The sequence below is a fragment of the Agelaius tricolor genome, unplaced genomic scaffold (genome assembly GCF_023055355.1).
Source record: "Agelaius tricolor isolate 1412-34295 unplaced genomic scaffold, bAgeTri1.0.p SCAF_10, whole genome shotgun sequence".
Lineage (NCBI taxonomy): Eukaryota > Metazoa > Chordata > Aves > Passeriformes > Icteridae > Agelaius > Agelaius tricolor.
Genome location: NW_027269270.1, coordinates 16,648,932 through 16,673,771, shown reverse-complemented (window position 1 = coordinate 16,673,771; position 24,840 = coordinate 16,648,932). Strand labels below are relative to the sequence as shown.

The following is a 24,840-nucleotide window of genomic DNA, read 5'->3' as shown; positions in this document are numbered from 1 at the left end:
CAGCACTTGGCATTGTGCAGTAGATTTTCCAGTCCTCTTGGACATATAAGGAGGGCAATACATGGCAGCATATGGGGTGCCTGCATTCAACTTAAGGTCACTTCTACTTGTGTAGACAAGAACTGATGTTAAGCCATTGCAATTAGTGAACTAGAAATTTGTTTGCTGTGCAAGACAAAGTAAAATAAACTTTCACCAATGTAAAAACCATTATTGTGTGCAAACACACAGAGTTTTACCTATTGACTTGAATTGCTACAATGCAGCATGTTTAGATAGTGTTTTAACTTTGTGTATACAAATCAACTGCACAATTACAAAGGTAATGCTTTGCATGTCAAAGTTAGGAGGCCTTCATGGTGGACTTAGGAAACTGGAGTGTGTCTAGCCTGATATAACCTTGGCCACCACAGCCTAGGCTTCTATTAATAGCAAGGGAATCAAATGTGGAGCCTACTTACAAACTTTATCTACCATCTGTCTGCTCAGACACAGTTTTGTGTAGATGCTGTATATCAATATTATAGTAGCATTCTTTTGTTTCTGTTCTTGTTATCTGGTCTTCATATTCATATTATTTATTTGATGCAGCTCAAAAATACTGTTCATGAAGTCTTAGTTAACTGATCTGCTATAAAGGAAATATCTCCAGTTTAGAATCTGGAATATCTTCTCATTGCCTTTAAGATGGCTAATGTAAATCTAGAAATGGTTTATCCTAGAGTATGAGTGTGTGTTAATCTTTTAGTGCTCATTAAATATAGAATTTGCTTTATAGAGATACCTCAGTGATAGTTTTTTTTTATTTCTGATGCCTTTATAAATAGAAGCTGGACTATAGCATAATAGATGGATACTGATTTGCCTTAGGTATGTAGGTTTGCTTTAGGTAACTTGTGTAATTCTCATTTGTTTTAGAAAAATCAGATTGTCACATTTTTGAACCTTTTGATTTCCATGCAGATTTCAGTGGTTTTGTTGTTCAAGTTAATTGCAGTTGGTCTGATCTACTAGAATGTAATGTAGACTTTAGAAAATATTCAAGTTTGTAAATGTAGCTGCTTGTGAAAGCATTAAAAATTCTACCTGCGGCAAGGTTGAATAGATTTTAAAATCCATTGATATGTAAGGAGGCAGAAACAGTTTGTAGTTGTCTCCCATATGGTATCTAGCTATTTGCAAATGAAATCTAGCAAGGCCTTCAGAGGTAATTAATAATGTTCCGAAGAAGCAAAAATCTTCGGTTCTAAAGCATTTTGAGTAGACATATGCTCATAGTTCAAATGAGTTCATCTGTTGGATTAAAAAATCTCATGCAGTTGGGCAGGGGAAAATTCAGACTTGAGTATTTTTTGGTTGGTAGATGGTCTTGTATTATAATGAAAGTGATAGTTTATGAAATGAGCTTGAAGAAAGCAGTATGCCATATGGTTATTATAAGAGTATAACTAGTCAATAATCTGTTACTGCTGAGTACCATCTTGTTTCTATGGCTGTCTTGTTCTAAATCCCCTCTAAGTTTGTAGACAATAACCTGTCATACTAGAGAGCCTCAACACTTTGGCTATTGCCTACTGCCGTGTCCTGTTTCAGAGTCTGTCAGTTTGTTGACTTATTTGTTAAATTAATCATGTGGAAAGCAGATGTTTTAGTACTGCATTACAGTACAACACGGATAATACCTCCATCAAGGGTTGCATATCCTGAAAGGTGAAAAGCCAGGTTAAGAATTTTGGTTAATAGGCTTTTGCAGTGATGTTTTTTATTTATTTCTTGGTAGTTATGGCAGCCAATGGTTCCATTGACATAGTGTTGTCTTCTCTTATCTTTCATTAAGGGATTAAGGTGTTACCCATTTCCACTTGCAACAGTGGGCTGTTTCTTTATGGAGTAACAAGTCCTATAGTTGTAAGAAAGGTAACTCTCACAGATTGGTGATATATGCTGTGTGTTCAAAAGCACCTTCAGGTTCCTAGCTCTAAACTTCCTGCAGTTCTATCTTTACTGATCCCTGCTTATCTTTCCACAGTAGATCAGACTTCTCTCTGTTTTCTTTTTTGTCATCATGATGTCTCTCTTGGAGACAAACATATCTGTTGGCTCTACTGTGATCCCCTTGTGAAAAGGCCAGACAATTCTCTTTGCCTCCTTTTGCTGGCAAGTATGAGAAGTATATTCTGTTTCTAAATAGCTTGGTTTTTTCTGCTTTAATTTATTTAGAAAAGGCTCTGATTTTTTTCAGTGTTTTAAAATGTTTGCACCCAGCAAGGATTATTGAATGTTTTTGTTAAATTTTGGATACTTAATAGATAGATACCTAATTTTGATGACCTTTGCTATTCTGTCCCTATAAAATTCAATCTTCCTTTTATTCCTTTTCAGAGATTGGGAGCCATGGAAGATTATATTCTATTTCTTTTACCTTCTCTAGCTAAGTAAGAGTAAAGGAGCTTTTTCATATTCTAGACTTGTAGAAAATGAAAATCTTAGTAAGTGAAAATTTTAACAGTGTGACCATAAAAAAGGAAGCTTGTTCTTGAGAGAGCTATTATTGCTAGCTCTCTTTGGATGCATTCTGTGCATATTTATCATGATTGGTCCTTTTTACCATCTTGGGTTGTGGAACTGGGATCCCCTTAAGATGAGAAAAGTCAGATCTGCTTGTGGCTGTGTTTTGGGACATACAGGCAATTATTGTTTTACTGGCACAAAGTGGATTACTTGGCTATTTTATGGAGTGTCTTGCAACAGCAAATCACCTGCTTAGCATATATATAACATGCTGCTGCTTCAAGGTCATCCCTTCCTGTGTGACGCTATCAATTGTCTTGTTTAACAATTACCAAGAAGTTTTCGGTTCTCCAGGACCTAGGCTAGGTTTGGTAATGCAGCCTCAAAGAGATAAGGGTGCTCTTTTGGAACTTTCTTCAAGAAGTTGGTGAAACAGATGCTTTATCAACAGGCTGAGAGCCTACAAGTAGCCAACTTTAGCTTAGTCTCTGAGTTTTATGAAACCATGTTAAAATACATGTGCGTTCAGGATTGTTGAGCTGGTACAAATGGTGTTTTGTAGGGTCTCTGTCAACTCCATGCAGCTTTTCTGTGACTGAAGTCCTTTGGGCTACCAAGGAGGGACTGGAGAGAAGTCTGAGCTGTAGTGGCTGTTAGCTTAGTGTGAGAGTTTGGATAAATCCATAGTCATGTATGATGGATGTGACTCTTCAGAACAAAACCTCCACCATGTTCATCCACATACAAAGTACAGGAATTCATACTGGGATTCACAAGGACCACAGAATTTGAAGTTACCATACATTTATAAATATCTGATTTCCTCTATTCTCCTTCATGCTTCCTCCAGACATAAAGCTCAAGATAATGTCTTGCTTCTTAGGATTCCAAAGTAACACTGAGTATTTTACATAGAGCTTCATGTTAGGCCTTATCCTTGGAAAGCAAAAGACATTGCAGTTAAGTCTATCATGTCATACAGTCAAGTCTCAAACCTGCCTGACTTGATTTCTTTTAAGAATGTCTCTAATTAGGACCACATCAACCTCTAAATTACTTGCTGAGATGTATTGCAAATGGTCAACAGCCCAGTGCTACTTTTGTATTACTACCTTTGGAGCTATGACCTGACTAGATGCATTGTTACTTTCTACATACCTCTGGAATCATGTGTAGTTGTTTCAAAGTCATCAGGAAGATGTTGAAACATATAAATATACACAACTATAAATATGTAGAAGCCTGAACTCTTGCTATGTTTGTTACTGAACAAACTTAAATGATGGTTTTAACCCCAAAGGTTTGCTGATAGGACCAGTCTGATTTGAAGAGCACAGCAGTGCTGTGAAGGCTGAGTTCACAAGATATGGCTACTATATATCTTGCCTTGCCTGAAATTTGGCTTACTTATTGTATCACTAGTCTATTGCTTCATAATTTGCCTTGGTATATATTCAATTTAAGAAGAGCTGTGTTTTAGAGCTCTCTGAAACAGTCTTGTTTAGATTTGGGCTAACCAGTTTTGATTTTCAGTTCCTTTACTTTGATCCCACCAAATTGTAAAGCTGCTTTTATACTTTTCATGAACGTATGATCTGCCCAGAATTCTAAGTCCACTACATCACGGTGGAGTGTTATTTATCTGGTATATATCTGATCTATATGGAGCTGTCAGTGGACCTGTTGGCAATGGAACAAATGTGGTTTTGGGAGTATGTTTAGGGAACACATTCCTAAAGAGCTGTTGTTTCTTTGATCTTTCTTAATGACCATGTAGGTTGATTCAGATTTCAGGCCATACTTCCTTATCACTTTTACAGTATCAGGAATTTTACGTTTTTTAAATATCCTGGAATAGTATCTGAGAGCTGCAGGTGATTTTAAATAATAGTATTTAAATATTAGTATCTGGTGCCTTCCTCTGTAGAGGGTTCTGGTAATAAGCTTTGAAAACAATGAATTTTCTTTGCATTGAATTAATAGAATGGCTATTAGGTAACAAGGACTAAATGAACTACTTCCTTCAGGATGCACCTCTGTTTCTGCACAGTTCCTGCACTGATAATAGCTCCAGCATGAAACACGTAAATACTTTCCAAGAAAGCTGCAAATTACCTATATATACACCTTGTCTGTTGGAGGCCTGGCCAAAGCTTAAGTTGATACCTATTATTAATATTCACACATCTCATTCAAGTCCTGAAGAAATGAAGGTTATTTTTGCATTTGTCTAGCACTGTGTAGTGACTTAGATCTTTGTCATATGAAGTATTTGGGTCAAAATACTACATGCTGTATGTTTGACCTGTTTAAATTCTCTTTGGAGAATTTTCTTAACCAGAAAAGGTTTTGTTAACTGTTTTTTGAAACCTGTTTCTTGATTTTTGTTCTTTCAAGTAGATGTACTGTCCATGTACTTCAAGGTCTTGGAAATCCATTCCTTCTCCTTCTTACTAATTTTTTCTTTAAAAAAGTCCTTATGATTGAAACTACTGCCAGATCTACTGTTTCTGGTTGATAATGGGTACTTGCCTACTAATAAAAGTCATTGTAGTTTTGTCTACTATACAGGATGTTTATGTCTCAGGACTAACAGAATACTAGAAATGCTCTGCAGAGCAGCTTTGACTGCTTTTTTTTTGACCTGGTGTGCTTCATTTAATGTAGCACTGAGCACCAAGAGAGCTTCTATGAGTCATTGCCTCTCTTCCTGCTGTTCTGCAAGGATTGGAATAACTTCTTATTGTCCAGTCTCTGATTTCTAGCCTCCTAACCTGGCCAGCCAGCTTTGCCATGAAAGCTTAAGGCCTGAAAAGATTTCCTTTAAAGTTATTGGGTTTTTTTCCTTGAGAAGCCACTAGTTATTCTGCTGTGTTTCATTGTCCTCCGCTATTGACTCTGTTGCCTCTATTTTGGAAATTTTCTGGTTAGAAGAGTGAGACTGACATCTTTTCAGTTGGCTTTGCCCCTCATAGCAGAAATGCAAGTATTCAGTTTTGTCTATGAGCTCTATAGCTTGCAGTTTTCATAAAGAGCAGAAGAGTGCTCATTGCTTGGTTCTCGGAGTCAGTACCACATTGATTCACTTTTGGAAGCCTGTTTTGCAGGTGAAAGGAATTTAACTAATGAAGTGCAGTTATTAGGGTGTGTGGGGGAACATGCTAAACTTAATAGGAACAGTGGGTTTATTTCTCTGCATTTCTTCAGAATTCCCATTGTATTTGTAATTGTTAGGGACAGTGGACTTACATCAAGCAACCCTACAATATATCAAAGCCCTTTTTCATCCAGATGATTTTCTAATCCTGATTAGAAAGCTTTACTGTAAAACAGAAAGTTTTACTTTGCTCTGAATTAAGATTTGGTTTGATATTTGAACTGCAAAGGTAGGAAAAAACATTTAAACGCATAAGAAATGATGTAATGGGTTTGTAACAACTCAGAAACAATTGTAGCACTCAAAAAGTACTTTGTATCTTGCATCTGTTTTGTAGATTCAGAGTGTGTAAGAGTAGTATTTGTGTGTTAGCTTTACAGTGGAGACAGAACACATGCTTTTTAAAAAAGTTGTGTTGAATTCATATTTATAAAACTTCACTTGAATACTTTATGAAACATTACATGATGTCAGTCATGAGGTATACATTATGAATATGTATTGTACCATATATACACATATGAAATGTATATTATGTTTTAAGTAAGAACTCAGTTTAGGTATGACTTACTGAATTGAAGAATCAAGTAGAGCTTTACTTTCTTTGCTTAAGAACTGATTTCCAGCAGTTTCCATTTCGATTCTGTTGCTTGGGTCCCAGATCCTCATCCCTAAAAGCTTCTGTCAGAGTCAGGTACTCATAGCGCTGTAGTACTATTAAGAGTGTGAAATTGGGATGTTTTCTTTTGGCAGTCTTATGATCCAGTTTAAAAACAAATGACTTTTAAACACGGGGAGGCAGGGGACAAAATAGTGAGAGAAAAGTGAGGGTAAAAATAGTCCATCTGTATATATGTGAACTTATGTCAAGTTTCTGGAATGCAGCTGCAACTTGAGACACTGTGGGATGTAGTGGATGAAGGACTGATCAAATGCTGTAAAGGTGTGGTCTGGCTGGTACTGAAGGCATTTATCAGCTGCTATGATAACTGTGGAGATAAAAAACTCTCCTTTGAAGTGATGGAATTGCCTCCACAGTGAGCATTGTATCTACTTCTTGTGCTGGTTGGTCAGGATGGCATTTTCCTGAATGTCTTTGTTTGAGATTTTGGTTTATTTTGTTCCCTGTGTTTTGCTCCCTGTCAGGTTAACAAGGAAAGAGGTGATGGCAAAATGATTTGGGGATTTCAGTGTGATTTCCAAGGAGACTGGTCCGTGAGTTTTGGTGGATTTAAACTGGCCTAGTGACATTTTTTATATATCCCTATAAGTAAATAGCTTCCACTGGCTTAGCTTCTGAGCTGGTTTAACATAGGATCAGTCAAGTGCTAGTGCTAGGACCAATAAGAGGGCTGAGGACAGAGTTGTGGCAGGACTGATCTAATTCAACAAGGTGTGAAGCTGTAGCCTAAAGGAGTTATTTCACCTGAAGCCACTTGTAGAATGCATTTTTGAAATTCACAGTAAAATTATTAAAAATGGAAATAGTAGGAAATAATGGAATAAATCTGGGAAGTTTGACGTTGAAGTTGTTCAGAATATATTAATGCTGCTTATGTTTGTAACAGATGATATTGCTTACTCATGTGGACGTCAGCAATGGTCTGCTTTTCACAAATAAGATATTAATGCAGTGTAAGACATGTCAGGTTTTTTTTTTAATCATATGGAGAAGATTCTTTGTTAAACTTAAGTTTTTATTTAATTACAAGTTTGCTGTTTGTTCTCTCCTTTTGCTAAAATTAGTCTTATCTTTTTGTGAAAAAGTGATTTCAAAGGTAGGAAAATACATTCCTGTTTGAAGCTGCTGTGGTTTATGCATGTGACAGTGAAAGAACTTTTCCTTACAGGGAATTGAATCTGGGTCCTTTGTTGGTCTTCCAGGGTCTGTGTTAATATAGCATTAATAGCACACCTTATAATTCAATAATCTTTTCTTGATATTCTCAAGAAACAACATAGCCATAACTTTCATTTTCAGGATATGTGAAACTTGGGATGGTTAATCCATGCCCCTGAGATTGGTGCAGTTGGTTAGAGCACAGAGTTAGTAGTGCCAAGCTCATGGGTTCGGTTCCTGGAGGCACCATTCGCTTCACAGTTGCCCTCCATGATCCTTCTGGGTCCCTTCTGACTCTGATTCTGTTGTGATGGATTCAGAACTGGCATAGTGACATCGACTTCATGGGGAGCAGAGCTTATTTCTGTGGAAGGAAGCCTTGTGCTTAGCAGAAACTGGGATTCAAAATGACTTTACCTGTGTGTTTTGTTACAGTGGCTTCCTTAGCTTGTGATCATAACCAGTGAAAACATCTTTTGACAGAATGTAAAATGTATGGGGGGGTGGTGGGCTGTGAAAGATTTGAGAGTGCACTGTGTTCCTTCCTTTTGTGTCTTTTAGATCTTTATTTACTTTTGATCCCTTCTTATAAGGACAGCGGTGAAAGGAAAATCAATTACTGTAAAAGTATGAAATACCATATTTTAGCATAGATGAAGCCACATCTGTGATTTATAGAAGTTCAGGTTTCTGTATGTGGAAAAGATAAATTTTGGATGACTAAAGAGAAAAAATAAATGACTTTTACAGGTCCCTTTGAATTCCCTGCAGTTTCAAATTGTGCTGTTTATCCATACTTGAACAATTAACATGGAATGACTTTTCATAACTTCTGTGAATGTAGTATGGAGAGTAGAAGGCAAAAGTGAACACTATTTATTTGGGCATTAATTAACAGAAAGTTGTCAGTCATCATTGAGCTCTTTCTGTTCCAAGGATATATTGGGTTTATATACAAATAGCAAATCAACAGGCTAGTACTGTCCTTCTGTACCTTTTCTTAATAAAAAGTCTCATTTCTAATGTTCAAAAGCAAAGGAGAAGCTCTTAATCTTTATTCTTGTGAATTTGCTAGCCATTTTTGTGAATTGCCATTCTAACTGTTGGACTGGTATTGGTTTTTTTGGGGTTTTTTTGCCTTTTTTTCTTGATTCGCCTACTTTCTATGTGCCTTTCTTCTATTTCCTTCTTCTCTTGAAGATGATTCTTCAGTGGTCCTCAAAGAAGAAAGGCTTAAGTTTTAGAAAGTAACAGGGCATAAATTTGGAAAACAGTTTCAAAGTCAAACAAAGCTGTGTTTTTTTCCTCAATTTTTTGTGTTGAAAAATTGTTAGTAAAATCTGGTGAATCTTTTCAGTAAAAGTTTATTGTTGTGTGATGTATTTTTAGACTATTCTTTGTTTAGTGTGGTTTTTGATGTGGATAAATAACTCTTTGATGTTGTTATATGTCCTTTCTAAAAATAGCTTGGGAGTTGAAAAGTATTCAGTGTCTCCTGAGTCAGGCTCATGTTAAGTGAGTAGGAAATCATTCTGTCTGCTCTAATGGGGTTTGGCTCAACATCATGTCACTGTGCATTAGCCAAGCCTCAGCTACTACCACACAGGAATTTTCCAAAGAATAAATGTTTTCTTTTCTTTTTAAATGAAAGAATTTTGTAAGGATTTTGTAAATCATAGTTGCTGTACATTTGAAATTCACACCGATCCTGCAAAGTCTTATGCCTTTTTAAGTTTTTTTTTTTTTGTCAAAAGACATTTTTAAAAGTCATTATCTGAATGAGGACTTGAAAAATCAGACCAACCTCTGATTATGTCACAGAAAGAAGAAAGTCAGTGTTCTTCTGATTGTTCAATGGAAGATACTTCTGATACGTATGGGAAGAAGCTGAGATGTTGGATATGCGAACTTTGAGCAGCAGAAAAAAAATTGGCAGCTTTATAATTCTCTGGCCTCAGAATCACAATGGGCTTGAACAGAGTAGTTGGAATTTCAGAATACCATTTCCATACCACCTTTAATGTAAAAGCATCTACTCTGTGAAAAATGGAAAAGGAATGCTTTTCTTAGTATATGTTAACACTGCTGAGCTGTGCTTGGCTAACATTTTTCTCATCTGTTTTCTAGGTTTTGTAAAAGGCACCAGATTAAATCGAATTCGAATGTTCCATGTGTTCCGAAACACTTGTTGATGATGTCAGAATTAGTTCTTCCACAGTTCATCTTTAGTCTGATTCAGCATTTGCGAGAGGGATATAATGAGCCTGGTATGTTTGGGATTTGCATGTATCTAACAATATCTTACCCTGCTGTTAGCTCTTTGCAGTCTATGAAGACACTGTACATGAATGCTATCCATAGTTTATGTCGTTGTATTTTGTACCTCTCTTCCTAACAAAATTACAGCCTGACTAGGTGATTTGATTTTATTACCTGCTTGCATGCTTAAATATGTTTTAGGGGTTACTGGGCATTGTGCTGAGCTCTTCCAGAAAATGAAATGAGGTATAGTTTGAAATTGGTATGTGTGAATTTTAGACCATTGTGAATATATAAATTATTTTCATTTGCAATGGTTGTAACTGTTCTGCTTGTGACAGTTTTGGCTGAATTATATTACATCTACGCCAAAAGTTCTTCTTCTGTGGTTTCAGCTCTTGATCTGCCATCAGAGAAAGACCTTCATAAAATTCTCCAGGTTTTGGAGCCTCATGTTTCCTTCCTAGAAGACCTGACCAAAATGGGAGGTGCAATGAGATCAGTTCTTACCCAGGTTTTAACTAGCCAACAGTTCTACAAAGATCTTAGCTCTGGTATGTTTGTGTTATTTCTAATAATTAGATTTTCAAACTATGAAGCATTAAGGGCATAAGTTTTGTTTATAACTTCAGTTTCTGCATGTTTTTATTTGACATCTCAAAACACAGAAAAAAGCGTATTTTTAAGGCTATTACGTTGTTAGGAGGGTGAGCTTCAGGAGTGACTAGAAACATTTGTTATTAAGATCTGTAAGAGAAATATCTGATCTGTGTCCCAAATAAATGTATAAATAAACATCTTTTCAGAAAAGTTTTTATAAGAAATCCATTCCAGCTTAGTACTTCCAAACTAGTCATAATAAGGTTATTTGAAGTGGAATATTTCTAACTCATTTTCACAGAGGTTACTGGAAGAAACCTGAATGGCAAAAGGCCATTGTCTGTCCTGCATTTCTGTGCAAAGCCTTTTTCATATTTTTTTCTTAAACTTAACCTCCCCCCCCCATTATTTATTCAATCCTGTACCAAATCACAATAACACTGAAAATGTTGGCAGTCACAACTAACCCCAAATCCCTAGTGTAAATTAACTCCATGTTGTTTTCTTGTGATTAAGAGTCCTTTGCATAGGGACAGAACAAATAGTGATTACTGTAGTTTTAAGTTGCCATAACTGGCTTGGGCAGCAGCTACTTAAAGAGCAGGCAATCCCCAAACCTTTATTTGAAAGGAGGAACACTTAGTAAAGCTGCCTCAGGAGCAGTTCTCTTTATTCTTTCCTTCCTTTCTCTCTCCTGTTATAGTATTCAAATGGGAGTAATTTAATTACTTCTCTTTCCTATATGTGACGGATTTCCTGATACAGAAATACAGAAAGGGAATGGAAAGTAAGACATGTTTATCTGGACTCTTGAAATGGAGAATATGTGTTATTAAATTAAAATATTGTGGGCCATTTTTTAGATTGCTTGCATAGAGTGTGAAGCATATGAACCGAGGAGCTGCTTTTGTGCTTTAATACTGTTTTATGTGTGTATTCAAGGTGTTGGAGAGAATGCATGTGCAAAGAAAAGTCATGAAAAGTACCTCATTGCTTTGAAAGGCTCTGGGTTGGCATTTCCTGAGGATAAAATTGCATGTAATATGCAGGAACAAGGAGCTGGAACTAGCACATTATCTGTTCAAGGTTTGTGTAGAAAAATATTTTAAGAGAAGACTTGATTATTGATGGGTTTTATATAAACTGCTTTGGGTTTATTTTTAAGAAAAGCTAATCTTAATGAAAGTTAGGGAATTACCTGTTATTTATTGCATTACCAAATTACAGGACTCTTACTTCTATCAGCAAAGCTAAGCATGTTAACTTCTTGTTGCTAATATGCTAAGCACCATTTTTCCAGTCATAATATTAGTGGAATTTGAGTAGGCAAGATGTAATTGCTAATAGTGAAATTTTGCCACTGCAACAAAGTGATTATCAATCCACAGCACTTCTTCTTATAAAGATTCTGTGGATTTTATTTTGTTGATCACTGAAGTCCATCAGACTTTATTATTTATCAGAGTTTTTTATTCAATTTCTGAAAGAATGTTAACACAGCGCACTGAAGTTCTGCAATGGCATGGATTTGCAAATCTCTGGTTTTGTATTGCTTGGAAATCTTACTCCAACTTCAGTCCACTGCTCTGTATCTTTTATAGAAGATTAATGTAGTGTTCCATTTCATGCTGGCTTAAATATCTTAAAATACTGCCTTTTCAATAATAGACTTATGAAAAGAATCTCTGAACTTTTTTATTTCAAAAGGTTTGGCAGGTGGTACAGCAACATCAGGACAAGGGGATTCTTCAGATGAGGTGAGGCTTTTTAAAGACTGTAATGACCTGCAACAGAATATTAAAGGGAGAGAATGCTTGCAGCCAAATCCCACAAATCTCATTACTTATACTTGCCCTACATTGTCCCAATTTTAGTAATTAGGAATAATGGAGGTATGAAGGATAGATCTCATGCCTTTGATTTACTAAGGACCTCTTGAAAAATCCTGAGGTTTGCTAATACTGTTCCAGTTTAATTTATGTATGTAACTGAGAAGAAACCTGTGTAGGTATTCCAGAAATCACTATCAAGTAAATTGGGCTTGATTAAAGCAAACTTAGAGCAGGTAATGCTATGAGTGGTGTTAGCAGTTTTTGGCACTTGAGAATCCAGCTGAACTGGTGATAGCAGCAGTGAGAATTTCTCTGTAGATAAATTCCCATGTGTAGACTTGACCTTACTTACCAAACATATGGAGTGGGAGTAAAAAGGAGAGAATCTCATTTTGAGTGGAGCTTTAATAAATAAGTGGAAGAAAGTTAAATTCTGGTAGAGTAACTTCATCAATTTTTTCAGCTATTTAAAATCTAATTTCAACTAGTAAGCCTTAGCAGACATTTTGGTAGGGCAACATAACAGGCTTCAAATAAAGGAAAGAGATATCCCATATAAAAACATGAATCCCTCAGTGTGGCAAAAGCATTCATGGACTGTGTTTCATTTGATTCCTTGGAACATAAAGTCTTGAACAGGGGGACAAGTTTAGAGAGGGACTTTTTTCTCCTTTTGCAGAAAGGAAAACATGAGAAATAACAGCCATCCTACAGATTAATCTTTTACTTCAAACCATCTACTATTGTAGAAGTAAACCTAAGTACTGAACTGTGCAAAACTTTCCCAAGCTGTTTAGTTCCCTGCAAAAGTACTGTCCTGATTTGTGATCTATGTAAATTTTGTAATCTAGTGTTCCATCTGTGAAACAATGCTACCCTTAGATCTTGGTGCGAAAGAACATTTTTAACCTTTCTACACTCATTTTAAATACTGGTAGAAGAAAATCCTGTTAAAAGTGTACTCTTGCCACATTTCTTAATTATAACATAGTTTTTCTCTGCTCTAAGAGAATATAATCAGGTATTAAAAGCAAACTGTAAATGCCCTGTGTAACTGACATGGGAGTACAGAGGAGAGAAAGTTATTTTTCTGATAAGCATTTCAGCTTTCCATCTGCACAGTCTATTTTGATTTTTGGATGAAGGGTGTGAGCTTCCTGTTCAGTAATTTGTATTTGCAAAGCAGCTCATGATTAAGAAAAAGATTATAAAACAAATAATTAACTTTTTTTACTGATGTTTTTTTCAGGGCAGGAGACTTGAGTTGCAGAGTCCTGCAGTTCATAGTAATATCCCAGCAAGTTTGATTTTTTTTCTTGAGAATACATGGCCCCTCTGACTGGGGACTGGGCAGTGGCAACACTCTGAGAACTTACTGACTCATTCCTGATGGAAGTACCAGAGGTACCCTGTGATCACAAAGACCACAGGATGCCTAAGTATTCAAATGTGTGTCCATCTTAAAATGAATTTTCAGATGGAGGAAATGAAAGGGTAGACAAAATCAGACCTTTCATTTCCACCATGCTTGTGGCCAGTCCTTAGGTATAAAGTGTGAACAATCTCCTTCCTCAAGGAAGAATAGTAACTTCTTGAGATTCAGGTTCTTTATCATTCCAGAGAAGTTTGGAAGTAAAACATGGCATTTGCTTAGGGGAGAAGGATATTGAGTACTAATTTTTAACAGTAGATATCTGTATTAATTGTATCTCATTTTATTAGCTCCAGTAAGAATCTTTATTTCTGGTTTCATTAGGACTACCAGTATTGGCAAAGATCCATGAAACATTTAGTATACTCCTGTGATGTCATGTGCTTTTTTAAGATGCAGTGTTAGATTTTGTGAAGTGGTGGTGGAGATGTTGTTAACTTGTATTACATTTTGGAACCTTTGCTGTTTAGTTTAGTTTGTGGAGTACCTTGAAAGCTTCAGATGACAAGTGCCTGTGTAAAATGTTTCTGTTATTCTCTAGGGAACAAGCAGTTAGAATTGGCCTCGTAAAGGTGTCAAAAATACTTTATTCCTGCATCAAAAATTTATATTGATTAGAGAGTATATAGCTAATTACATATGTTGCCAACTTTGATACACATTATGTTGGCTGATATTTTTTCTCTGAAACAAAACCTGGCAAACCCTACAAGTGGATAAGGTAAAATCTTAAGATGTGCAAAGATTAGAAATTTTGTAGTGTTAAACTTTTGTAGCAATCAGTTTTAGAAATCAAAGTAACTAACCTTACAAAATAAATGAAATAAATGTGGATGATAAGGCTGCCTGTAGAGGGAAAAAAAGAACTGAAAAAATTGTTTTTCTCTAAAGGGTTGCTCACAATGCGTGATTCCTGTAAACAGTAAAAGTGGTTTTCTTGTAAGAATATGTTGAAGGCTTCTCTGTTTTAGTTTGGTAGTTAAACCAGAATTTTAAGAGCATACAATCTCTTGGCAAGAAGTTTCTAAGTATATGATTGTCAATTTTTAAAACTCTTCCTCTGCCCCAGGAGGACCAGGATGGTAGCCAAGGCGTGGGAAAGCGCAAGAGGGTGAAACTAAGCAGCACCACCAAAGGTATTTATAAAGTACTGACCTCAGTTCATCATGTTTGCTTTATGTTTGTCTTAAAAAATATCCAGGGATACTCAATTCACTTCCCAAGCACTGTAGTGCTGCATGTGACAGGTATTAACATAGCATAGTTTAAAAATGAGTAGCAAGTGAAAATGTGGTAATTGGCAGGTTAGATTTCCCTTGAGTGAGTACCTCTGTCTGGGGCTCTGTTTGACCATTTTGTCACCTCTGTGTTGTAAGCTGACCTGCAAAAATTCATTCTGTTTTACTGTGTGCCTATCAAGGCTGCAATATAGCTTTACAAAACAGGTGTTTGATCTATCTGTTCTTAACAATTTTTTTTTTATTGCGTTTGCAGCCAGGCAAGAATGGTTCTCTCTTGTTCTGGTTGGTCTTTTTGTAGTTTATTAATGTTTAAGATAAAATACTAGAATGAAGTCTCTTTTGAAACCACTCCATTTTTTCTTCTAGCTTGAAATTAGTCCCTTTTGCAGTTTGTAGTCCAGCATGAGTAGCATTCACATTGAGGTCAGTGAAAGTTTTAATTCAAGAGCAACCATAGGCTAGACAAGATAGTTCTGTCTTGTGCTTGACATGTTTCTGTGCTAAAAAGTGTTTATTAATATTTAAATGCTATTGTTAAATAAAGAAGAATTTTTTTGATTGTGTTTTTTCATTATGAGTGTGAGGAGACTGACATAGGAAGTGCAAAGAATTGAAAGCCTTGAGAAAAGAATATTTGGGTAGAGGAATTGTAATGAAAGTTGGAATAAAGTTTCTGGAAGGTCTCTGGAATGAAGGTTTGGAGCCTGAGTTTTTAATTCAGAGGTTCATGAATCAGTAGTTTTGGAGATATGCAGGAAACATAGAGGCATCCAAGTAAGGTTCTCTTACTTGGATTTAAGAGGCTGTTAGCTTGTCTAAAAGATGAACTAAAGTCAGCTAACACAAGAAAAAAATGCTGCTGTTCTGATGCATAATAACTCATTAGGGAAAGAGGCAGGGAGGAAGCCCAGATTTAGAAGCTTCCTGATCAGAAAACCAATATCAGCAGTGGCATTTCAGGATAAGTGATACTTGAATTCCACATTTCATTTTCCCCCAGGATTGTAGTCTTCCCCCTCTGAGGCATCCCAACATGGACTATGATCATGATGTTGATAGCTCCTAATATCTGCCCCAGAGGAGGGAGTCTGACAAAGGGGGAAGGGTAAGTATCTGTTTTTATTAAATATCAAATAGTTTTCTGAAGTTTTCAGTATTCATATTTTATGTCCAACAGGGTATAAAATAAGAGTATGAAAAGAAAATTTTGGAAAACTGAGTATTGAATAAAAACAGATTTACCTTTTCCATATAAGCCAACTCCCTATCCCATACTAGCTCTGCAGGTACTGTCTTCATCAGGGCTATATACTGGGGGTATATTGGAATGGTACATCTTATATTCCAGAGAGATATTTACAACACTCTGTGAGGTGTTTTGTGGCACAAAGAAAGAATAAAATACTTCTTTAAGGAAAGTACAGTTTTTAAGCTGAGGTTCACTCATACGGGTATGGGACTGAGTACTGAGATTTTTTTTTTACTTTGTTTTAAAACCTCATACTGCATCCATCTGAAATACCAGATGTTTTTTAAACCCAGAGACACTATTTTTTTAAAAAATAAATTTAAAATCCAGTGATGCTTTTCAGAAGAGTGGTAACATTAGTCCCAGCATTCTTGATAAATGTTCCAGGTTTGGTTAAGAGCATTCTGTCTACTCAAATTATATAGCAGGTGTAAGCAGGTGTGTATTGTGTCCCTGCCTCAAACTGCTGCATAAAGTGTTGGATATGCCCTGTTCACCTATGCTGTGTGTCAGAGAAAGCTGCACACTCAGTGACAGATACAGTGTTGTGTCGTGTCCATGTCCACTGTTCTCACTCAGAAGCACTTGGCACGTACCTAAACTTGTGCTCTCTGCTCTGTGGGCAGAGGACTTCAGTCTTGCATGGTTACCAAGCTTTCCTGGGCAGTCAAATCACACATGCAACTTCATAACAAGAGATGAGGAAGAGAACATAAATGAGCATCATATGTTTGTTGCTGTAGGTGATGTGTAGTACCTTACAAATTAGTTTAATATTTATTAATATTACAACATATTATAATATTTTAATATATTTTATGATCATATAAAGGTAGTGTTTTATATCAATGCTTGTCAAATATATTGAATAAAACATACTCATTTTTTTTTGTGACTTGCTTGAGTCTTGAGGAGAACCCTAAAATTTAAGTCTGGGCAAATTGGTTACTTGCCTGGGGAACTCTGACACTTGGGAATGGTGGAAAATTGAGGTAATTCCTGCTTCAGAAGAGCACAAATGTCTGTCTTGCCTAGAACAGGCACAAAGCTATCCAGTGCAGCCTCTAAAGCTGTCACACTTCAATGAAGATGTGAGTCTTCAAGGCCAGATGATGTTCAGTGCAAATGTTTTTGGATGTGTACAGATGGGAGCACTTCATGCACTCCTGTTGGAATATGTGATTTGGTGTGGAGCTATGTATCCTCAGGTGTAATTGATTTCTAGGTATAGAGAAGCAGTACTATTATTTCTTTCTTCTTTAGTCCTCATATGTTACTGGAGTGAACACCACCTGTTGTAGTTGTAAAGCATAATTTTTCAAGAGGTTGATTATCTATGATGAAGAGTCTTTATATTTTAGTTTTTTGAAAACAGAGTTAATATGATTTATGCTCTATCAAGTGATCATTTCATGTAGTTTTTTCTAGCAAAGGTCAGATTGCAGCTTTGCAATCAGGAAACTGATCTGCTTGAAAACACAGCTGACAAAATGGAAAGAGCCTGGACTTGATTCCTATGTAGGTGCCCCACAGGGATCTACTATCAGTATGAGCAAAGGGGCAGAATGAATGGGTGGAAAAGGGGAAAGATGAGACTGTCTCTCCTGCTACCATCAGGAGTTAGTGCCTCTTGATTATCTGGGTATGGTAATTTTTGTATTAAAAACACCCCAGCAAACAGCTTAGTGGTTGGTCAAGCAGTGCATGTATTGCTTTGAAAGTAAGAATAAAGGATACATTATTGCTTCTATTTATTTTGCTTAGAGCTTGGTAAAGTGTTGTTTAGGTAATAGAATTAATCACTTAATCATAAATTGTATTTTTTGTTTTGGTATTTTAACTTCAGTTAAGCAGTACTCTACAGTGTTTCCCCTGGTTGAGTAGTTGTGTAAATACTGTGCAATTCGCTGTCATGCATTATAATCAGTGTAGCTGTTACAGTCAGGTGATGTGATTCAATGCAATCAATGAAGATTGATAGAATTGTACTGAAAACTTTCACTGGCTTCTCTGGGAGATTCTTTTTATAGCTACAGACTCTGACACTCTGCAGTATTGGTGATCTTCATTTTCCCAGTGTTTAAAAAGAAATTATTTACAGAATGAACGAAGATGTTCTTAAATTTTTGTTCCTGAATTTTTATGACTGCAACAGCACTATTATTGTTCTTAGTTTTAACACTTACTGCATTACACATGCCCTGCTTCAACTTTTTATGCAGATCAGTCTATCATGGATGTTTTGAAGCATAAATGTTTTCTAGAAGAACTATTATTTTGGACAATAAAATACGAGTTTCCACAGAAGATGGTGACTTTCTTACTCAACATGCTACCAGATCAAGATTATAAGGTACTTGGCCTTACTTAATTCAAACCTAAGTATCTTTTTATATTCACATGCTTAGTGTGTATTATCCCTTGCAGGACACCATGTATGCTTATGTTTTAATAATAAGTAGTAAAATAATGCAGATCTTTTACCTTGTTCTGAGTATTTTATAAGAAGTTCCTAAGTGTTTAGTATTTGAAAACCAATGTGGACAAAACAAGATGGATAAATCTGGAGCAGCACTATTAATTTGGATTGATGATTTATTTTCCTTTTTGTCTTTGCCTTTAGTGCATGTTTGCATGTGTTGGATTTTCTTTCATTTTATTTTACTTTGTAATTTGTTTTTTGTCACTAAAAGCATGTGGATCAGCACTGTATGATTGTGTAATGTGGTATGGCTAGGGAATAATTGCAGTGATTTCATTCCTATTTCAATTATTGTAGTAGGCAGTGGTTTTTCCACACAGGCCATTACAGTGTGAGTATTCTTGCTGCAGCTATACCCTAGGTAATTTTGGCAGCCTTCCAGGTGCTTCCTTACAGAGTTTTGCAGTTGTCCCTATGAAGTATCTCCTGGCCCAGAGTTGTGGAGACTGGATGTCATCTTCCTGTTTTAAATCTTGGTGTGCAGCCAGGTTTGGTTGTTTGCTCCACATGTTCCCAAGACCTAGTATACATAGCAATCAGGCTTAACATTTTGCTCTGATCATGTCATACCCTTGAGCCATGCAAATATTTTGGACCTTCTCAATGCCTGCTGGGAGGAAATTGCAGTCCAGGCATGCAGATTTTTTCAAAAATGTCTGTTTATAATGGGACAACACTGTATTTGTGCCCTCTTAAAACCTTGCTGCATCAAAACAAAGGAATGAAGATTACTTGCAAGGAAGAAAAAGCCAAGATACGGGCCTTGAGTAGTACTGTGTCCATCTCAAGACACCACTTTGATTTGGGATACCAGCACAGATTCGTCCTGGTCTTAGATTCAGCTAATACATGAGGAGACATTAGGACTTCCTAACTGATGATCCATTGCTATGAAGCTTGAATTCTTCCTGATATTTGGACACACACATGGACATCCAGTTCTCCTGATCCATTGCCAGCTAAATTCCTGCCTGTAAAAACACCCAGCTGCTAGCAGCATGCAGAAGAATCTGGTAAGTGTTGCTGTGTTTCCCTTACAACTGTACCATGTAATAACATCAGCTTCTAATGATTGTGGGATCTTTCTTCCTTTGACAGTGAGCCATAGTCTTCAGTGACGTTCTTTATTCATTTTCTTTCTTCACTCAGAATGGAGATCATGGTGTATTTGGTCTCTCTACTGATTGCCACCTTTAACTGGAAATAGTCCATTTTCCACCCACCAATACAGCGTGCTCAGATTGAAAGGTTTTTATAAACTGTTTTGTTGGTTGGTTTTTTGGTTACCAATTTCGTACTGTTTTTCATTAAGCAGCTAATTCCTACATTAAAGCTTTAGTAGAAGCCCAAATACCAAGGGTTCAAAAGTTTTTTAGAATCTGTGTTTAATTGTCATGGTCGTCTAAATGGCATTTTAAGTAGTAGAGGAAGCTCAGAGCAGGAAATGTATCACATAGCAGTACTAGGGAGGCAGTAAACTTTTTTTGCAAGAAACCTTTGCTTTGTTGCAAAACTGTCAATGCTGCATGAATTTTAAACATGTTTATGAGGCCTGTGGTTAATTTACAAGGAGTGGCTCTACCTTTTACATGGAAAAGAGAGAACATAACATTTTGGGATGAGTTAGAAGAATGTTTTATCTTACATGCTTCCATTTAGCTTTTTTGAAAGAAAAGCTTGTTTGCTGATTAATCATACTGCATTCTCAAACAACAGGAATACCTCTAGGGATTTGAACTGCTCCAAATGGTCCCGCAGCTTTCTGCTACTTTCACTCATCCCATCTACACTACATGTACTGTTCTAATTTTTTCTCTGTCTGCTGTTGTGCAATTTATCTGATTCTTTGTGAGGTGATTTAGCTCATTAAATCAGCAGAATTCTGCTAGGTTGGATTCCTGGTAAACTGAGGGAGATAGGCAGCTCTGTGCTCTGTGTCCAGCTATCTGCATATGCTTTGAAATTGTTGAAATCTCTGACCTCCAGCATAAGCATATGAGAATCTATCACTGCCCTGTGTAGCAGTCACTGAACCACTAGCAATCTCAGTTACACAGACTTTTTTTTTTTTTGAAATAGGAAAACAAACTTCCCTTTAAGGATTCCCAGTACTGAAAAGAGGTGTTGAAAGGGGTGGGCTAAAACCCTGGGTTAACTAGCTCTTCCCTCTCTCCCCACTTTGGCAAATGAGAGAGATAGCACAACAAAAAGTGTGGTCTTTGCCTTACAGATTTGGGCTTGAGGCATCCCTTCCATCACTCTCTGACATTTGAAGCTTGGAAGACTTACAAGTGAAGAAAAAGAAAGCAGAAGAGAAATTTATTGAAGCTTCCAAGAAATTAAAGATGTTATGGTGTGGACCAGAGGAGAAATAAAAGGCCTGAGAAAGAGACTTTCCTGTGACCAAGGAGAAGGCAAAGAATGTGTTGGCAGTAAACAGGAAGATGCTGGAAGAGTGTAAATCATCCAAGAGCAGAGCCTTGCTGAAACTGTGCTGAAAAATGCAAAAGCATCTGATGGACATAATGAATCAACAAACATAATTAACAGAAATGCTGTTCTGTGTCAGGCACCTCCCATAGTGACCCTTGGGGCAGCTATTACAGCAATAGGACTTCACCAACCTCTGGATATGCTGTTGTACAAATTCTGTAGAGCAGTTTTTCTATTGGAACCTTAATTTTAGTGCAGCATTCAGCTGGCAGAAATAGTTTACATCTTAGCATTGAGAATATAAACATGGGAGATGTAAGTTCTAGCTGAAGCATGGGGTTGGTGTTAGTCTCCTGAGAGTTCTGGGATTGAAGTTGAGTGGTCACCAAGAGGAAAGGCTAGCTGAAAAAATGAACTTTGTTTTTCTAGAGGTAGAAATTTAAAAGCTGCTTAAGGTCATAGAGAGTAAGTCAGTGAAGATAATTCGATGCACAGGAAGCATGTGTGTCTTAGGAACCTCTCTTGCAGAAGGTTGGAGCTGAGTATTTGGAAACATGTTATGACAGAAATTGCATTCTTGCTGCATTCTATATTTTTCCTTAGTTGTGTATATTGGCCACTGAGAGAAAGGATATGTGGATGGACTGATTTGGCCTACTGTGCCTGGTTTTATGTACTGACTGCAGTTTACCACAGTATTTCAGCTTCTTAACTTTTGGAATGAGTTTGGTTTCTGCCTCTCAAAATTGGAAAGGGTTGGATTTGTTTGTTTAACTTGCAAGTGAATGTAGGAGTAAAGCTTCTGTCTTTCCTTTAGTTAAGTGTTTTCCAGAGTCTCTACTATTATACTGTAGTGAGAGCAAATTTACAGTACTTTCAGAAGTTCATTATGGTAAACGAGTGAGGCACAAAAAATTTTGATGCATGCCAATGTAAACTAAAGAAAAAAATTCCAAAATTTGTCCTTAGAGAAGGACCTTGTTTTTGCAGTCAACTTGAATTGAGCATGCTGTGTAAAACAAGTGAAACATAGTTTCTTCATCTCAGAACCCAAAAATCCTATTTAAACATAATACAGTGTGAAGAAGTAATACACAAATAAAGTATACTCTTTTACCAGCAGCGTTAATACACTAACTTCTTAAAATACCTGCTACATATTTTCTGTCTGAGGCTTAATGTGAATTAGGGTGTAATTAACATTAGTGTGAATGTCTTGATGATAGGTGCTAATGCCAGTCATGAAAATTGTTTCAGGCCTTTAACTTAAAGGAAATTATGTGATGGGAATATCTGTAATACCAGAATGATATTGTATTAACTTTGCTCAAATATTGAGAATATGTTGTGCCAAAAACGCTCTAGGTGAGAACAGTTACCATTGTTGGGTGCTGTGTGTGGAACATACTTTCAGTTATTATACAGGTTTCCATCACTGTGGGCCAGGTATAGGAAGGCAAGTTAAGTATTCTTGCAGTGTTTCCTGCAGTGATGTCCCCATTCTCACCTTGGTTCAGTTTCTTGCATCAGCAACTTTTTCTTTAGGGGTATTTGCTGGGAGAACCAGTTTCTGTACCTAACAGCAGAATTATGTCATCATGATTTTGGAAGTACTTCTGGGGTGATAATAACATGGTAGTGCCATAATAAAAATATGAGAGCACTGACTCTAAGGCAGATCAAATAAAGTAGTGATCTGTATACAGTCTGGTGAAAGCATGGCTGCTGAGGGTGATTTTAAAATTTCTAATTCTATGCTTATGAAAGGTTAATACTTCCAGAAGGAATAGGCAAGGGATTTTTAGACTTTGGATTTTTATCACTACACAGCTTGTCTTCTTACTAAGCCAAGCAAGTCCAGATGGTGCTAATTCAGAACCTAAAGTACTAAGTGAGAAGTGATTTCAAAGCTAGCAGATATGTCATTGATGTGCAGTGAAAAGGTTGATTTATCATGCATTTTAGGCTAATGGAGTGGAACATAGAACTATACTAAGATATTTATATATATTTATATATGTACAATACATTTAAATACTGATCTGGTTAAAAAAAACCCCTAACAGTTCTGTGAAGAATAACAAAGCTGCATATTAATTTAGTTATTGAGGAAAAAACACTAGAGGTTTATTTAAAAAGTATAGGATGCTATGACAGTAGAAATGAAAATCAGTGTAGAAATGTCTTGCTTGAAAATAAATGAAAACCTTATTTCGTGGTTAGATGGCTGCAAGTGATGAGGCAGCTTTATAAGGCACTACTAAAATAATTGTTCACAGTGTATCATTTTAGGACATCCTGTTGTAGGATGTACAAATTTAGGATAAAATAATTGTTAGAACTTTACTACTTTCACAGGCATGCTGAGACATTATATTCTTGTTTGAACATTTCTGGGTTGGCTTTCTTTAGTCTGGGAAGTATAGAATGAGAAGATTAGATTCTGGGGAGAGGCAATAAAATTAGCAGCCTAAGATACCCCTTCCTATAAATAGGTCTTTTCATTTGGTCTGTTTCTAGAAAACAGTCATCACTTTTGGTTTGTCATAGCAACTAGTGTTTCCCTGGGTATGTTGATTGTACATTCATAAAGGAATATTTTATAATGAAAGAAAGGTAAGTTTTGTATGATGCTTATTAATGTCAACATTTCTTTATAATTTGCAGATTGCTTTTACAAAAACATTTGTTCAGCACTATGCTTTTATTATGAAAACACTGAAGAAAAGCCATGAATCAGACACCATGTCTAATAGAATTGTGCATATCAGTGTTCAGCTGTTCAGCAATGAAGAACTAGCACGCCAAGTAACAGAAGAATGCCAACTGCTGGATATTATGGTCACTGTTCTGTTGTACATGATGGAAAGTTGCCTTATTAAAAGTGAATTGCAAGGTAGGTTCAGTTGTTTGTTTGTTTGTTTCTTTCCATGAATAATAAATTGATTATAGAGGAAATTTAATCTTTCTTTGGTGATCAATCCACCCCACTGATGCCTTTCCAAAAATGTACAGGATCTAGCAATATATGGTAGAGGAAGATCTCAAAATTCCCTGGGAATATAAAGGTAGTTATCAGGAGTGATACTAATGTCTTATCCTTTGGTTTGTATGGGTTTTTTTTTAGGAATGTTACATGATTTAGAATGCAGGTTATTACTTACTAGTTAATTTGTTGTGTGAAGTGCATAAGCAACTGTTTGAATGAAAAATTATATACACAAATTGAGACCTGTATGAATTAAAAAAATAGCTTTTGAAATTCTTTGAAAATATTTGCAGTATTTAAAATTGTTTTAATTTTTAAAACTTGTGATTGCCTTGATATAATTAGAGGAGAATAATTCAATAGTTTGTCAATATAGCAATTTTATCAACCTTTTGTTTGACAAAGTGGCAGTTTGAATTTGAGCTATTGTAGACTGTAAAACTTCTTCAGTGAAAACAGCTGTTCTATTTTCACCCTCCTTGTTTTACCTGTCCTTATATGAAAATGGCACAATTGAATCTTTCTGATGTCTGATAGTCACACTCTTATGTGCCTAACAGACTGGAGACCTCAGCCTTCTTCATCCTAGTTTGAATCTGAAAGTACCCCCTAGACAGGCTGAGTGCTGCTGCTAAATAAGTATCACAAACTTAGGCATGAGATTGTATTTTTTTTTCCCCAAAGTATTCTTGTCTCAGAGTCCAGTCTGTGTATAGCTAAACCAAAATATCTGTGCAGAAGTGGGAAATCCTCACTCATCTAGCTATCAAGAGTGCCCTCATTCAGCAGCACTTCAATATGAAAAATGTTTCTGT

The 24,840-nt window shown here is 36.3% G+C and overlaps 1 protein-coding gene across 4 annotated transcripts in view; it reads left to right on the top strand.

Moving 5' to 3' along the window:
• UBR3 (ubiquitin protein ligase E3 component n-recognin 3) overlaps nt 1–24,840 on the top strand; it is a 97,466-nt gene that overhangs the window by 2,401 nt on the left and 70,225 nt on the right. For all 4 annotated transcript variants that reach the window (XM_071434942.1, XM_071434941.1, XM_071434940.1 and 1 more), the window contains exons 2-8: nt 9,636–9,775; nt 10,163–10,321; nt 11,310–11,453; nt 12,075–12,124; nt 14,701–14,767; nt 18,344–18,474; nt 23,704–23,932. In XM_071434942.1, coding sequence (XP_071291043.1) covers nt 9,636–9,775; nt 10,163–10,321; nt 11,310–11,453; nt 12,075–12,124; nt 14,701–14,767; nt 18,344–18,474; nt 23,704–23,932 — 920 coding nt within the window. The remainder of the gene's footprint in view (nt 1–9,635; nt 9,776–10,162; nt 10,322–11,309; nt 11,454–12,074; nt 12,125–14,700; nt 14,768–18,343; nt 18,475–23,703; nt 23,933–24,840) is intronic.